Source organism: Rhinolophus hipposideros (assembly GCF_964194185.1).
Source record: "Rhinolophus hipposideros genome assembly, chromosome: 3".
In the NCBI taxonomy this organism is placed as follows: domain Eukaryota; kingdom Metazoa; phylum Chordata; class Mammalia; order Chiroptera; family Rhinolophidae; genus Rhinolophus; species Rhinolophus hipposideros.
In genome coordinates this window covers 75,459,466-75,477,406 of record NC_138049.1, presented here as the reverse complement: position 1 = coordinate 75,477,406, position 17,941 = coordinate 75,459,466, and the positions used below count along the sequence as shown (strand labels likewise).

General features: G+C 39.8%; 1 protein-coding gene across 23 annotated transcripts in view; it reads left to right on the top strand.

Moving 5' to 3' along the window:
* Positions 1-3,225: 3,225 nt before the first annotated feature.
* RIMS1 (regulating synaptic membrane exocytosis 1) overlaps positions 3,226-17,941 on the top strand; it is a gene marked incomplete at its 5' end in the record, with an annotated part of 450,322 nt that continues 435,606 nt past the window's right edge. For all 23 annotated transcript variants that reach the window (XM_081034434.1, XM_081034420.1, XM_081034418.1 and 20 more), the window contains one exon: positions 3,226-3,842. In XM_081034434.1, coding sequence (XP_080890560.1) covers positions 3,679-3,842 — 164 coding nt within the window. The remainder of the gene's footprint in view (positions 3,843-17,941) is intronic.

Sequence of the window (17,941 nt, the reverse complement as noted above, 5' to 3'; positions counted from 1 at the left end):
TATGTTTTCCCGTTTAGGGGAGAATGAAGTTCTGTTACACCCCAAATACATTTGGGAAATGCCAGGCCAAACAAAGTAAAAAAAGATTTCTTACTGAAGTACATAATTGCTTCTTAACACTTTTATTTGTTAAGGTGTCTTGTGAATTTCTAGGAGGGAGGTATTGTACATATTTTTCTAAGTTTGTTGAACTTTATTTGTAGAGTCTATTTAGGAGCTAATCATACCACACACTTTGGTACACCTACTTTGGGTGTTTACTTGCTATCTAAGTTCAGATAAGTTCTGCTTTTCTGGAAGTCAATTTGTATAAAATTTGTATATCTCTGTGATTTTAGAAATTTGTTGGTTTTGAACCCCTCCAAATTGGAGGAGATTCCTGACCAAGGAGAGACCCTGATGGGTTATACCATGGCAACTACTAATTTATTGGCCAATTAATTTACTCATTTTGTGTTTATTCACTCACTGATTTATATACTTTTATGGTGCCCAATGAAGTACTTATGAACATAAAGATGATCGAGACGCAACTTCTTTTCATTAAGTCATCCAGATAATAGACGTCAAACAACATTTTCCAAAGTAATTTTAATAAATGGAAACTAACTTGTAATGGACTGAAATGTGCTCCCCTCCCTAAAAATTCATATGCTGAAGTTCTAAATCCCTAGTACCTTGGAATGTGACTGTATTTGGAGACAGGACCTTTAAAGAGGTAATTAAAGTTAAATGAGGAGATAAGGGGGGGGGGGCTCATCCAATAGGAATGATGTGCTTCTCAGTAGAAGGAGAGATACCAGGGATGGACACAAACAGAGAAAAGGCTATGTGAGGACACAGCAAAAAATGGCCATCTACAAGCAAAGGAGAGAGGTCTCGGGGAAAATTAACCCTGCCAACATCTTGATCTTGGATTTCTAGCATCCAGAACTGAGAAAATAATTTTTTGTCGTTTAAGCCACCCAGTCTATAGTATTTTGTTATAGCAGCCCTAGCAAATAAAGCCCTACCACTGTTTATTGTTCATTGGGCTCTTGACTTCAAGAGTTTTATTCATTTCGTTTTAATGTTTACTGGGGATTATTCCTTTATTTGTACTTTAGAAGAATTTCATGAGGACCAACTTGATTACACATCTTGCATCTCCGCATTGACTAGCAGAGAGACAGGCATCTGATAGAAGGAATATATCATCTACATTTCTACTCCTCTGTGTACATTAATAATTGAGAGGTGGCCTAATACAGCTCTTGGAGAGCACAAGAAACAAGAAAAAGAGAACTATAAAGTCTTAGGCACATAGCTAGATATTTCAGATATGTCTCTTTAATTTTTTTCTCTATTCTGAGGTAAATATCTTTACCCCATTTTTCAGATGAGGAAAGAGAGGGTCAAAGAGGATTACTGATTTCACCAAGATCATAAAATCATTGGTAGAGCCAGAATTCAAACGATTCCCACCTGAATATATGCAGGTCCGAGGGAAATAAGGACACTTTTTTAAAATGAAGAAAAGATGCTGATTAGAATGTTTTCATCAATTGCTTAATTAAAGGAAAGAGAAAATCTGTTCAGGCAGCAGCACTTATGGAAAAGAATTGGAAATTTTAGTGGAGTATGTGTTTATTTCAGTCAAAGCCTCATAACTTACATGGCAACCAAATAGTTTGGCCAATGCTAAGTTATGCAAATAGAAATAATGATTGTAAAGCACCACTAAATGCCAGACACTGTTTTTGGTTCTTTCCATGTATTCCTGATACCACAAGTCTGGAAAGCTGGTGACAGAACATAAGTGTGTCCAAAGGATGGTGACTACAATGAGCAGACTTTGAAATCATGCTACATGATTACTGGTTGAGCAAATTGGGAAGGTTTAGTCTGGAGAAAAATGAGGATGACATGATAGCTGTCTTAAATAGTTGAAAGATTTTCAGCTAGAAAAGGGATTTTGACATAGGCATAGAATTGAGTATATTCAAACAGATGTGTCCATGCAGAAGCAACACGGCGTTCAATGGGAGATCAAGTAGTTAAAATCTTACATTCCCTAAACTTGGAGATTTTAGGATTTTTAGGGTTCGTAAATATGATCATCATCTTCTTCTTCATTAACAAAGTTAGGCTTAGAGGAAAAAAATATTTCCAAAAATTTTCCCTTTTGGAAATAGAGAAAGAAATCCTCAAGAGAGAAACATTTATTATTTCATCACCATTGATTAAATTTAAGAAAGCGTTCTTCAATTTGAACCCTTCTCTTTTATAATTATGTTAAGAAAATTCAGGTTTCAAAGCCAATAACATTACATGCTTTGAAAGGATTGTCTATTTATTTTTGCCTTTATCAGCAAGAGAAGCTCATCCTTAATGCCTATCATTGGGTCAAGCAGAAGCTTCTTACAATACGATGTATTGGGTGTTTTACGTGGGATCAGTGTTTCTTGAGAAGCACCCACAGAGGCAAAGACGTGAGTACATGACGATAGTGAGCATCATTAGAGGAATTAGAGTAGATAATTCATTGGCAAGCAGCAGAGAAGTGTGCTTCTGTGATGTGATAGGGCTACCAGAGCCCAAAATGACAAATTAAAGAGTTGCCGTGTTTGGGGCATCTTGAGGAGAAATTAGGATAAATTGCAGAACAGCCCTACTGAGGATGGATCAAGAAAGATACTGCATACAGTGTCCCTAGAAAATCCAGGCTGTTGGAGGGGTGTGTGTGTGTGTGTGTGTGTGTTAAAATCATTTTAAAAAAATTACATTGTGGCTATGAACACTTGACTAGTAATGAGAAAGATCTGGTCTCAGGGGAAAAAAATGCATCCAGAAGTGTTCCATCCCACTATTCAGAACGCTGTGGGTGGGTGCTCAAATACTATTCACGCTCCGCGACGAAGATGGTAGCGAGGATGATAACTAATGCAACCCTTGGAAAAATAGGGCTAGGGAGGATGACATAGACCAGGGACCTGGAGAGGGAAGATGACTCACGGGTGAGGGGTACCTGGGGATAGAGCGAGGTGCTGTGCACGTTGGCGAGCGGAGGGCGAGCGGCTGGGGCTCGCGTGGCTTGGACCTGGGGAGTGGGCGGGTGGGTGCCCGTGGGCGGAGCGGCTCCGGGACTGAGCAGCTGTCTGCGAGAGCAGCAGCCTCACCCGGGAGCGAAACCTCCGAGACTCCGCCTAAGCGACACCCAAACTCTGCATCTCCCTCCCGCAGCCCCAAACTGGAGGCAGCCGCGCCTGGGAGCAGCCTCGGCGGCGGCGGCGGCCCCAGCCCGGGTCCCGGCCCCGCCCCCGCCCCGCTCGCCCAGCCCGCGACGCGGGGATCGGCCGAGCCTGGCAGGAGCCCTCGCCCCCTCGCCGCGCCCGCCGCGCCTCTGCCAGCCCGCCCCCGCCGGCCGAGGCTGGGCTGCGGGAGGCGGCCGGGCAGCCCCGAGCCTCGCTAGGGCGACCAAAACAAAGGCAGCATCCGGGGCTGGCTGGATGCAAACAACCATGAAAGACTGGGTTCGCTCCGTCCCCGGCTCTGCTGCTGCCGCTGCCGCTGCTCCTCCTCCCGCCGCCGCCGCCCGGAGGGCTCCGCTGTGAGGGGGAAGCAGGGGCGCAGCTGCTGGGCGTGAATCCGAAAGGTGAGAGCCCGAGAGCCCGAGGAAGGGGCGGGCAGGCCACGAAAATGTCCTCGGCCGCGGGGCCCCGCGGTCCTCGCCCACCCACGGTGCCTCCCCCCATGCAAGAGCTGCCCGACCTGAGCCACCTGACCGAGGAGGAGAGGAACATCATCATGGCAGTGATGGACCGGCAGAAGGAAGAGGAGGAAAAAGAAGAAGCCATGCTCAAGTAAGCCATCCCCAGCCGCACCATCCGTGCCTCCGTGCCTCCATCGGTCCATTCACCACTCACTCACCCAATCCTCTCAGCTGAGTGTGGGGGAGGGGCGGGCGAGGGTGCTGGGTGCGGGCAGAGGCGCCCGCCTGGGGGCCGGGGTCTCGGGGCTTGAGCGGGGAAGAGGTTAGGGGGACAAGAGGAAGGAGGGGTGCCCCCGAGCCCAGAGCGCAGGAGCCAGGAGAGGTTGGTTGGCTTGAGCCTGGGTGCAGAGGAGGATTGAGTGGTCAGTGGACATCCTGGGGGTGGGATATGCACGAGCTGAGAAGAGCTGATCCCACCCTAGAAGAAGGGCCCTGGGCTGGGAGCAGGTTAGGGGCAGGGGATGAGTAGAAGAAAGAGGCGGTGGGAATGAAGAGGTGCTCAGAATAGCTCCTCTTTTCTTTCTGGAGTTGTTTAGCAGGTTGGGGTTATCCCAGTGAAGGGTGCCAATATTTATTTAAGAAAAATGCTTAATTTTAGTGTTCATTTTCGTGCTCATTCATCTCACAGATCAAGGTTGGGTCTTTTTTTTGGGCAGTTGCCATCTTTGGTAACCTGCCTTCCTAGCTTCTCTTTAACCTTTCGTTCAGTCTTTTTACACAGAATACTCGTGTGAAGACACATTTTCTTACCCATATATAACGCCATTGTCAATGCAAAGTTTTTTAATATAGACAGAAGCTATTGGGGACTCTGGCCTGAATAAAATACAGGTTCCTCTTTACTGGTTTCCAAGAAACCTCTGGGGCCTGCTCAGTTCCTGGTGCAAACAGTACAATAGGAAACTGGATATTTGCACAATCCCCCCTTCCTTAAAGCCCATCAACCCTTCACGGGATCTCTGTCCAATGCCCCATTTTCCTGTGTCTGAGGAGGGGATGGGGCTCATTGCTGGTGGTACGGGCATGTGTGACACTGTTGTTGCTTCCTTTAGTCTCAGACAAAACTGCTTACAAGGTACTGGCATCTAGACTTGGTTTTCCTTGCTCCTTAGCATCACACTTAGAGTGGAGCTGAAGGGGACTTCAACCTTGCCTTCCCTTGGGAGGTCTTTATGTATTCAGGAAAGTTTCAACTCAGGGGTCAGGGAATTTAGAGACCTTGACTAGGACTAATTCTTGGTGTCCCCTGGTAAAGCCAGAAGGTGTATCAGGGGGCAGAGGATTGGCATGAAGAGCCAAAGGGAACCTGTTGCATCTTGAGTTAGCTGATAGCAAAGAAGGGACAAGCAGGGAACACAGGTAACAGCCAGGTACAGAGTACACCTAGCACGGCCTCTCCCCCACCCTTAGGATTGCCTTCTGGTGAGAGGATGCTGCCACCAAAGGTTTCTTCCTTTTTCCCTCAGTGCAGCTGTGCCTCACAGGAGAGGAATGGAGGGAGGCTGCATTCACAGACTGGTGGGTCCCCACCAGTGTGACTGCCACCCAGAAGGGAGAGGGGAATACTGAGGGAGAGCTGTGGGTGCCGGGTCACAGCAGGAGAGTAGAAATCCAGTCATTCCTGCTCTTTCATTGTAGACTCAGAAAAGGGCCATTAACTCAGAAGGCCAGAGCTGGCCTGGTTCTGTAAAGAGCAGCAGGTTTCTGAATCCCTGCTTCTTCTTATCCAAAAAAAAAAAAAAAAGAAACCCACAAAAAACTTTAAGCCTGCTGGATTGAGGGAAGCACAACCCTTGTTAAGCTGCTGCCTGTCCCTAGTGGAACAATGACGTCCCTGGTGCTGCAGGCTTCCCCTCTTCTGAGATTGGAAGTAATGGATGGTGTCTGATGGTGCTGCTGTCTGTCTGTCTGGTTGTCAGTCTGTCTGTCCTCACTGGTTGCAGCCCCTGCCACCTGTTATGGGCATCTTATCTGTTGGTCAAGGTTTACAGGTTTGCTACTGTTCCTTTTGGTGTTTGCTGCAGACAGCAGATGAATGGAGGCCTCCAGCAGCCAGTGGAAAACATGAGCTGCTGCTTTTCAGGGTTTGAATAGGAAGGGGAAGAAGGCACAGTGCAAGTGGTGGCCATCACGCCCCTTCATTGGCTGTTTCAGGGTTGGCGGAGAGGGAGGGATTTGAAGTGTGAGAGGGTGAGTTTTAGGACAGAATCCCAAACCTGCTAAGTGCCTATGGACTGCAATGAAAACATTGTATGGGCTTATATAGACAAAAATGAGGAGCGTCCAACTGCTCATGTCTAAAACGTCTTTCCCATTGCTGTTCCTGTGACTGCTGTCCACTGGCTTGCAAATATTGTTCCTTTATTGCAAGGATTCACACAATATCATAATATGTGATACTGTTATAGCCCTTATAATCCTGGACCTCTGCATTAACTTTATCAATCAGCCTCCTCTGCTAATGTCGTGGCCTTTTGTGCAGTGGCAGATTGGTGAGGGTTTTGGAATCCCAGTTTGCTGCCATGTGAGTATGTCAAATTGTCTGCAATTATTGGAACAGTGCTGTACTTTTTTCTAGAGGGCACTTTATGTCTTAAAAACGGGATCATAGGGCCTATTCAAATTATATAATAATATATATGAACTTAATGACATATAGTTGTAAGTGGTGGCCTTTTCTAAACTTTGCATAACAATATATTGGAAAACAGGCTGCTTTCCATAGGGCTTTGAAATATTTGTTAAATCAGAGATAAGTTTTTGTGGTAATGCTTGGTTCATCATATTACATATCTCACTAATTCCTTTCATAACAGGCCCTACAAAGCTAAAGTACTGGTAACACAGCAATTAGACTTAAAATTCACTTTTATCATCACTGCAGAACAATCACTTGCGCTACCTACTGAACATGCTGTCTCTTTTCACAATGTACAAAAATAAGTATTACTACAGAGAAGATAGAAAACTAACGGGTAAACATGCCACAGAAACATTATAAAATATCAGTTAAAACTTATTTGTATAGTTTCATCGGCCTTGATTGTAAATTACTATTTGAATTTGGTCTTGATAAAGTTTTAAATACGTATAAATGGAAAAGAATAATCAAGCTACTTTCACGTCAAGATTTCAGATAAATTTTGTTCAAAATTATAAGTGCTTTGTCATAAAAACTATTCATTTTGTTGGCAAAATACACTTGTTTTGAATACCATTGCCACATAACTAGAAATAGCTGACTCCCGCAAATAATTTTTAGTGGTTGACTTAATTATCTAAAAATAAGAGGTCTTTTCTTAATCTTAGTAAGATTGTTGGGGTGTCTGTGTGTGTTCTGGAGACTTTTGAAAACCTAACTTCCTCAATAAATACCCCTTCAAGTAATTGTCACCAGATACCATGAGTCAATATATTACGTGGGTTGAAAACTGCATTATCTGGACCTAAATCAGAGAAGATCTCATTAGATGTAAAATCACATTCCTTTTTTAATTTTTTTTGAATAAAAGCTTCATAGAGAAAGGAACTACAGAATAGTAAGAGAAGAGAAAAAATAGAAGTAGAGTTAAAGAGAGTTTTTACATGTGGGAATTGAGAACCTTATTGGAATATTTAATAAAACTACTAACATTTATTGAGCATTTACCTCATGCTGGCCATTATTCTAAGTGGTCATTGACTCACATGCCAAACAGCCGAACTATGCTCAGGTTTAATGTATGTATATTTAAATCCTCACAAGAGCCTGGGCAGAAGGTAAGTTAGGTCATATGATCCTCAAACCCTCATCCTATACTCAGAGATTTCCAGTAATACTCTCACCTGACACATATAACATGACCCAATCAGGATTCAAAGCCAGACCTTTTATTCTAAGCCCAAGTATTTCCCCACACACTACGCTGTCCTTCTACCAAGAAGCTTGTACATTTTTCTTAAATTAATTTCTGCTGCTCCCTCAGTTTCAGAGAAGTGGTTTGGCAAAAGGTTAGGCTGATTAGGAAGTTCAGCTGATGATTCTAGGAGGCCCTGCAGCTGTACCCACACTCCTAATAGAGTTTTCCTGTGGATTGAGGGCAGGAGAATTGTCTCCAGTTCAAAGATAATAAAAAGCATCATGCTGTGTTGGGAAGATCAGTAATTTTGGATCCAAGCATTTAGTTCTAGTTCTGCCACTTACTGTGTAAATGTGGGCAAGAAAATTAAACTGAGGATCTAAGAGATTCTGTTTTTCTTAAAAATCCTGCAATTCATGGTGTGAAGTGATTTGTAAAGAGTATTGATTTTGGGCTTCTTCCTCTCTTCTTAAAAGGAAACCAAACCCTGACTTTTCAAACATCCGTAATATCCACTTTCTTCATGAGAGGAGAAAGTAGAAGGAGCAGAACTCTTGTAACTTAAGCTTTTTCCCCCTCCTGTTTCTTCCTCCAACAAACTATAATAGTGTGGCCTGAAATGTATCCATAAGGCTCCATATAAAAGACCCCAATTAGCATGTGGAAAAAGAAGGAAAAGTACAACACTGGAGCAGCTGGGGAGGGGTGAGGATAGAGCCATGTATGCAAGTATCATGTTTTCCTTGGGGTTTGCAAAGATTTTCATAACTTACTCCCCAAAATATTCTATCGTGTTGCTGAGGCAGGATGAGTAAGAAGGAAAAAGAAAAAAGGCAAATAGTAATGAGAAAAAGTGGCTAAACCATGAACAGGCATCTGCCTCTACCGAGATGCGTGTTAAGTAGAACAAGAACAGAGGAGAAAGCTTACAACCTTTCACTTGAAGTATAGTCTCCTTTACACCATTAATGGATAGGGCTACATTTAGGGAAGGTTAACCTTGAACTCTACTGGAGTTTTCCACTTTCAACAAGAACCGATGTTAGTAAATGTGCATGGTCTGTACTGAGTTCTCAAATACTCAGGGGGAAAACAGAAAACGGGAGCCTAAAAAATGAAAGAAGTGAGGCATTAAAAAGAATGGAGGGTGACATAACCATGAGTTCAGATTTTTGCCAACCTATTTTGACTTTCTTTTAACTTGTATGTATTTCTTCTTAACCAGAAGTGAGGGGGCACTATTGTTTAAGTAAATAGATGACTAAATTCGAAGTAGACTATGGAAACCAGTGTGGGCTATACGTGTTGCTGCTGACTTGAATAGAAACACATCTTGGGAGTGTTATTTGCTCAACTTGTCAAATGAGGAGAACAGTTTGTGTTAAACATGTGTAGTAAGCTCCCTGGAAAGATATCAAACTCAGGAATTCCAGAAATAATATTATTATTCTCCCACACTTGAAATAGCAAATGGACAGATTGCTGTACCATGAATTATAAAGTCCATTGTGTTGCATGTCATTGATCTTTATGGGCCATTTTACATTTTTAAACAAATTTTTACATGCTATGAGTTGGATATTTTAGAGCTGGTCCCAAGAGTTGAAGTAAATTTGCCTGGGCTACATGGCAACTAGAGTAATAGAACCTGGAAGTCAAGTACATTGACTCTACGTCTTTAGTGTTCTTGCGTGTCTTTTTAAAAGTACATGAAGCTGTGAGTATTATGGTTGGTTTCCCTCTTCTGCTGGGGGAAGACTACCATTTCTTAGTGCCTTCTGTGTGTCAGGTTTTGGCTGGAGGATACTTCACATATTTTATTCTGCCTCATGTTCACCTGTTGATGAGAAGCCCATACTGTCAGCATTCTATTAGTTTTCTAATAAGTGAAATTCCCAGAACTAGCTAGGTCCCTTCCTGACCGTTTGCTCATGGCATTTGATCTTGGAGTACAGAGAATAAAACTTCAAAGAAGCAGAAGATTTTCACACATCTAAGCGGCGTTTTCTACCCTTTTCCAAGTTGTCCCGCTCCCAGTCTCTAGATACGGCTGCAGGTGACTCATTAACCCCACATGCATCTGGAGCTTTTCTGATCTGCTTGCTCTTTTGCTCACAGTGTTCTCTAATACCTTAGCATTTTCCCACCATCCTCCTCCACCATGAGATTATCTCTTCTCCCTATTGTTGTTCTGAATTTTATTTATTAGGTAGGCTATTTATAACCAAGTATATGATATTCAATTCAACAATAAAATCATTGTTTGAATTGGGTCAGGCATTGGGCTGTTTGGGTAGAAATAGAGGGTCTTCTGCTGGCATAGTCTGATGTTGATTTAGTTCCTACTGTGTTATAAATGGTCAGTTTTAAAACTGCCATATCAAGAACATCGGATCATTGGATAGAGCAGTAGACAAGATTTTGGTCTTAACACTATCACTTTCTCTAAGTGTGGCCTATCTGACTTTCTTAATGTGTAAAGTGGAATTGGTAACAATGCCTGCCCATCTGACTTATGAGACTTTAACATAATAGTGGATGCGCTTTTAAACTTCAAATTACTGTACCAAAGAAAGATGCTATTATTATCTTTATTCTGTAAAGCTATAGAAGAATCCCAAGACCATCTTTTCCTGTGATTATTGCAGCTACTAGGGTCTTGTGGAGATGACTTCTTGTACAATCCATTTATCATATGCTAGCAGTGCAGTGTGGCTAGGGCTGCAGCTATCAGTGTGAGAATTTGGCAAGGAGACAAAAGGTAAAATAAGTCCAGGATTTGATCTGAGGTTATATTTACCTTCTTTACAGTCTTCTTTCTTTCTCATTAAATAGCTCATAAATATCTTTAGCACAAAAAGCAATGTGGGCAAAATGATAAAAGTTTGAAATAGCAAAAAAGGCAGCTCTAATTCAAAAATGAGAGGAGAAATTAGCTTTGGGTAATTTTCTTATCTTTTACTAGGAAAAAAATTAGAGAAACAGGCTGATGATTGTGTTGCCACTGAATTTAACAAATTATTCATTTTTAGAATTAGCTGAATAAGGGGCAATACATTTGTCAAGTAATAGTTTCTCTTTCATGTCAGTTGGGTGGTATAATAAGAGTGTATGTGTTTAAGAATTTTTTTTAAGATTCTGTCATGGATGTCTTGGGTTTTCTGTATGTATATTTTCACCCTTTTACATCAAGTTTATGTACACTTATTTTGATCTAGGTCAGTTTTCCATGGATGACAAGAGGGGAATATACTACAGAATTGACTTTAGATATTTCTACTTCTGTTACTATCTTGTGAAAATTTCTTGTACATATGAACCTCTATTTAAAGACAAAATAGAGTTGTTTGAAAGGAAAGTGACTGTACATGTTGGTTTGCCCAGGACAGTACCTATTTATGCCTATATCATTGCTGTAATTATGGAGTGTACCTTTTTCTCTCAATTTTGAATTTCAGTCTGGATGATATATTGTTTACCTCTTTATAAATTTTGCTTTCCCTCACCCAAATAATTCTTAAAACTTCAGAAAATCAAGCAATGAACAGTCATAAAATATATCTTATCAATATGCAATGCAAGCACATTGTAGACATAGAATCTTGAAACTCATTGTTTGGTAAATGGAAAGGCTTTTGCTGAGAAGGAGGTGTTATCTTTGATTGAGCCTCAGGGGAATGCTACCTTTAATGGCAAAGTTGAATTTAAAATTTCAAAATATTTTTCAAATAACAGTATCTATGGATTGCATCTGCATACATGACTCTTTAAGAAAATTCCCCTTTGGGCCTGGCAAAGGAGCAGCCTGCAGTTTAGAGGAGACGTTTAAATAGATTTTAGAATGCAGTATTTTGATAATTCTTCTGAAGTTTAGATAGTAGAAGAAGGTAATGTTATAGAAAATAATTTCATGCAATTTGAAAGTAATTAATGTGCTTAATTAGATATTAGCTCTTTTAAAGAACCATGATGAACCAGATATTTTTATATAATATGAACGGTAATACTTTGCTAATGATTTACATACTATTTAGTATATAATTTTTTTTTCCATTCCTCATCATTATACCATATAATTGTTGTCGGGGAGATGCCATTATATTTACATAGAGAAAGTATGTAAATTGAAAACCAATTAAGGTATCTGTACTGTCCCATAAATGTCTTACACAGTTTTGCTTTTTAAAATTGACTTATGTATGATATGCATGTTCACAGAGGGGGACTAGTATAGTAGCAGTTGTTGATGGAGTTTTCTGGCTGTATTTGCTAGACTTTATGTAGTCTGTTTAATTAGCTCCCAGCTTACATTTCTGTGCTCAAAGCATTCTTGATTGATATTTGAGAAGTATTCTTGTCTCAAGAACATCAAGTTATTTTAACAGTCTAACTAATCAGTGCGCAAACATCACGTACCCCATTATTGTTCTGGCCATTGAAACAGCTCTTACTAAATGCATTGAGGAGCTCTGTATTTTGCTGGTTAGCTCTTTTCTTTTCCACCTATGGGTTTTGCAATTTAGGAAAACTAGACAGATGGTATCTGAAATATGTGAGGAATATGTATATCAATGTATCAGGTTTCTTTAAATATAGGATAGTATATATGTATATCCACATTCAGAATTTATATGCAGGTCAGCAAGATAGTAGAAAGAGATGAAAACAAAAGTAACCAAATATCTTTTCCTTTTATATTTCACACAGCTTAGCAGATTTGTCTTCCTTCACTATCTCTGTCTTGTAATATATTGGAGCTTAAGTCTTCTTACCTAACCCTTTTTTTCCTGGGGAAAAACGAATATGTTTTACACCCTGCTATCTGAAATAAAGGGATATTGAAATTAGCTGGCTCATTTATTTTAAATATTAAAGTTTTAGTTAAGAGTAAAAATTGTGAAGAGATTTTACTTTAATATTTTTCATGATCATCATGAAAATTGTTATAAAAATGTATTTGGAAAAATAAAATACTGTAAAGTCTTCTTATGATTAAACGGGATATTTCAGTTTACCGAAGTCTATGTACTGTACGCCAAATCTAGCCACCTAACATAGAGCAACCTGGAGTAAAAACGTGGTACTAGTCTGAAAACTTGATACTATTATCGGAGTATTGTTCCAGATGCATTCATTAGAAAGAGGGAGCATATTATATGGAGCTCCAAAGGCTTAAGCTTTTGTAGCCACTACGGAGTAGAACTATGATTGATAATTAGGTAGCTATCTAGTCCCTGCCTTCAGTAAAAGCAGTATAGTTTAAGATTCTTGGAGGCCCATGTGCAATAAAAAACAAATAAAACAAAACAAAGCAAAAACACAGTCCCAGATCTCAATAAGCAGAAACTATATCTGGTAAGATAGTGCAAATTGGAAGAAAAAAAAATGACATGTACTTTGGAGAAAGACTAAATATTTAGCAATACAAAATATTACAAAATGAATGAGTGGGAGTTATAAGCAGAGCTGGAGGACTTCATGGAGCTCTCTCTCTTGCCCTTACTTCTATAATTCCATTTCCTTCTGATTTGCCTTCAAATTTCCTGTATGTCCCTATTCTGTCTTCTCTCGACTCTCAAATATTGGCCTTCTCTTCAGTCTTCTCTTGACGTATTCCTCCCATTTTATACGCAGTCTTGGGGAAATCTCAAGCACACTCTTGGCTGTAGTCATACTTAGATGTTAACGATTCCCAAATTTATATTATTACGTTAGCATTTTCTACCAAATTCTAGATTGCTGTACTTAATCACCTGGTAAATATCTCTACTTGGATGTCTCATATGCACTTCAAATTGATTGTGACCCATCATAAATTTCTTGACTTTCTGCCCAAACACCATGCTTTCTGTAATCCCTGTCTTTATGGAGAGCATCACCATTGCAACTCCTTATTCCGGCCAGTGTCAAGTCCTACAGATTTTATCTTTGTAGAATACTTTGAAGTTCTTCTTTATTTTCCAATTCCATTGTCTTGACTTTAATGTGGACTGTCATCACTACTCACCCGGATGCCTGCAATAACTTACTGCGTTTCCCTGCCACCAGGCAGACTTCCTCCCATCTGATCTTCACACTGACATCAGAGGAATCTTTCTAAAAGTCACCCGGTCATGTCCCTTCAGTAAAACCCCTTTGCTTTCAGAGTAAAGTTGCAACTTCATAATCTGTACCCTGCTTAGTTTCTCCTTTCCCTGGTCCGCGCACACTTTCCTGCCACAGCCTTAGCGAACTTCTTCTTAAAGTATCATCGCTGCTGCACAATCGGTGACTCTACTGATGCTTTTCTGTCTGTCAGGAATTTCCTTCTTAATCTACCTAGTTCTTCTGTAACCATTCAAAGGAGATCAAGGGACACCTCGTCTGGTATATCATCCCAGACTTCCCAGATTAATTTTAATATTTGTCCTCTGTGCAAATCTTCTGCATAACCTTATTCACTTGACAATCTCACCTCAGTACAGCATGGGCTCCTGAGAGCAAGATCATTCTTATTTGTATACCTCATATAAGCAGAAGCCTGGAATGTAATAGGTACCTGGGTTTTTTAAATGTGTGTATGAATGAATGAATAGGTTTAGAGGATGTGCAGTCTAGGAGTCATCTAAGGCTGCTGGATGGATTAATAAAGTACGAGTAGGTGGATGGAGTGGGAAGGTTATTCTAACCATGGGAATTCTGTCAGCAAATTCTGCAAGGAAAGAATGAGCTATTGAGAGAACCAGGTTGGCCAGAACTTATGAGGATATTACAGGGTTGAACTGAAATATTTTAGTTGGTCGGCTTTACTCTTAATTTATCATTCATGGCTTTTGGAAGGACAGCCTCCTTGAAGTGTTTGAATGTCATTGTGGGAGGATGTAAATAATACATTTTAAAAAGTAATCTTCTAGACAGGTATGCTTCAAGGAAACATTTTCTTTAGATTAAAACATCACTAACTTCAGTAACAGTTTAAAGTATATGTTCTCTGATTTAATATTTAGAACTTGATCAGCTGCACATGACCATAAAGTATTGTACTGATTATAGTTTTAATTACAAAATGCCCCTCAGTTAGGTCATCTTCTAGACTTAACCTCCTTAAAAGTATTGTATTTTAATCCTCTTTGTGTTTCCATTGCCTTACCCTGTGGCTGATGCAGAGTAGTCGCTCAGTAAGTGCTTGTTGAACTGAATCACACAGTCTGCATGCCCGGGACACAAAGCACTGGCCTTTGTAAGCACAGCTGGATTGAGCCAAGGTATGATGGGAGCTCAGAGGTTGTCTAGTCCAGTGTAGGCAGAGTGTACAGGCTACTTCCTGTACCTGTAGCAGCATCACTGATAAATGTTGGATGCCTCAGAACCATTATAAAGGTCCAGGCCATCAATTGATGAGATTGGCAATCAAGATGAGACATTGTAGCCGCTGAAGATTTATTCCAATTCCACTTTTAAGGAGAGAAAAACTGATGCTCAGAGACTCTTCAAGGTTTGCATTATTAGTGAGAAAGCTGGGTATAAGACTTTGGGTTCTTGTCTCCTGGACCTGTTTTTTTTTTTTTTTTTCTTCTTCTTCCTACTGTCGTACTCTCTCTACATGGTTTCCTTTTAACTACCATCAAATTCAAACAATTTGTTTCTCTTTTCTTTCAATTTTGGTTTGATTTACCTGCTCTATAAGATTACATCCTGTTACAGAAAATGCCAAGGGAACCTCTAATTACTCCGTTGATTTTGAATTTGGTTATAGTGAGTATTAGTCAAAAAAAGGGAAACATTGCCAGAGACTGGGAAATGTTTTACTTAAATATCCCCTTTGCAATGATATTTCTTGCAATTACATTTAAGCTGTATCAATCCTTCTTGATTGTGATCATTTTATTTTTAATTTTTAATACTTCTCTGAAAATACAGTGTTTTCAATATGCAGTAATTTATTTATGATTCCAAATAGCTTTTTCTACTATGCTTCTGAATTAGGTACTTATTATAATAAAATCATGTTTTGTTTTTCACTTTGGAAAGCCAGTGATTTTTGTTCACTCTGAGAAGAGCTTTCTTTGGTTCTCCTCTTTCAGAGCTTTGGCTTCAGCTAGATTTGTTTGTCAGTGACCCAAAGAAAGAATTAGTGGGATGGGAAAGGAATGCAACTCACGTATACATCCATGAACACTCACGTCTCACTCATGCATCTGCATGTGCAAATTCTCACACCCACACATCTGAAAACTTAAAACATTCTTTCTGTAGAGTCTTTTTAAAGGAAGTTAATTTCATTTCATTTGTAGAACTTGCATGATCTTGATGTACCTGACACAACTTTTTGTACCCACAGCCCTTTCTATAAATTTTGTCCCAATGGCCATTCTGGAATAAGCCCAACATCCATAAGATCCCACCTTGACCTTGACTGATTGGACTAATGATGGACACTTGACCCAAGTCCAGATGATTATTGAGTGGCCAAGAACTAATGAGATTCCCTTTCAGACTGAAAATAAATGACCAGAACATCAAGAAAATGAATGATACTTATTCCTTTTTTTCTTGGAACAAAAATGGATTGAACATTTATGATATGTCAGGCATTGTACTAGATTAATAGAATCATCTTTCCCTTGCCTTTTGTAGGAGGAGGTACATTTTATTTAAGTAAAATTAAAATTAACTGTAAAATTTAAGTCTGTGATAAATGCATCACCGAGCAATATATCATAATTTGATATGATAATATAAACTAGGAATTTTGATTAAGATCAGGCTGTCCAGGAATGGCTTTCCATGGATGGCAGTGAGGACTGAGCTAAGATCTAAGAATGAGTAGAGTTAATTAGGCAAATAGGGAGTGATGGACATGGTAGGCAAGAAAAACATAGAGTGTCTAGTGGGAGGTGGAATGGTGATTCTGAAGAAGTGGAAGGAAGCCAGTATCGTGGACGAAGAGAAAGTCAAGAGAAAGCCAAAAGGAATGTGGGTTGAGAGGAATTTGGAGAAGTAGGCAGAAGCCTGACAATGCCGGGTCTCCCAAGTTGCGGTATAAAATTTTATCTTTATCTGAAGAATCAAAAGGTTTTGAAGAGAGCTATGATATAATCCTATTAGTATTTTAAAAAGGTCATTCTGGCTACAGCTCAGTTCACTTCTATGTAGGATAAAAAAATGAAAGCAACAAGTGAACAAGACAAACAAAAAAACAAAAACTCATAGATGATAGTTTAGTGGTTGCCAGAGAGGGTAAGGAGAGAGGAGGGTGGTAGATGAGGGTAAAGGGGATCAAATATATGGTGATGGAAGAACTGTCTCTGGATGGTGAGCACACAGTGCGATACATGGATGATATATTATAGAACTGTACACTTGAAACCTATATAATTTTACTAACCAAGGTCACCTCAATAAATTTAATAAATAAATTTAAAAGAAATCGATTGGATGAATGCTCAGGGCATGTATGTGTATAGAATAGCTGGCAGGTTTTTGCAGAACTCCAGGTGACAGATGTTAGAAGCAAAGACTTTAGTAGTGATGATAAAATGTTAAAATTTGAGAGATTCTTGGGGAGCAAAAGCCACCTTTTTTTTCTTTTTAATGGATTAAGTATGAGTTAATTTCTGACTTGTGGCACCAGGTTTTGGGAATACCTGAAGGGATGGAAAGGAGATCCCAAGTTTAGTTTTGTTCATTTGGCTTTTGTAGGCTGTAGGTCAGAAACTCAGAAGAGAGGATAGGTTGGAAATGTAAATTTATGAGTCATCTATACACTGGTGACAGTGAAGCTACAGGTGAGGATGAGTGACTGGATTCAGAGAAGGAGAAAGCCCCTAGTATGAGCCTTAAGGAAACCACTTTTAAAATTTGAAAGAGGACAATGAGCTTGCAAAGACATTAAAAATGAAATGTAGAATAAAACCCAGAGAGCTTTGTTACACTAAATAAAAGGGAAGAGAGTATTTCATCTCACTAGGATAATTAAAATACAAAAGCCTGGAAACATCAAATGTTAATTAAAGTAATGAGCAACTAGAATCCTTATACTTTGTTCCTGGGCGCAGAGTCTGGTACAACTGCTTTAGAAAACTGGTAATTTCTAAAAAAAGTTAAACGTGCATCTATGTTATGACCTAGAAACTCCATATATAGATATTTATAGAAGAAAAATGAAAACATAAATTTCCAAAATCTCTTGTACAAGAATGTTCATAACAGCCTTCTTCATGATAGCCATAAACTGGATATAGATCAGAGGTCCATCAGCAGAAGAATTAACTTAAAAACTGTGGTATGTTCATTTAATGAAAAACTATCCAGCATAAAGAAGAGGAAACTGCTGATACGTCACAACATGGATGAATCTTAAAATCATCAT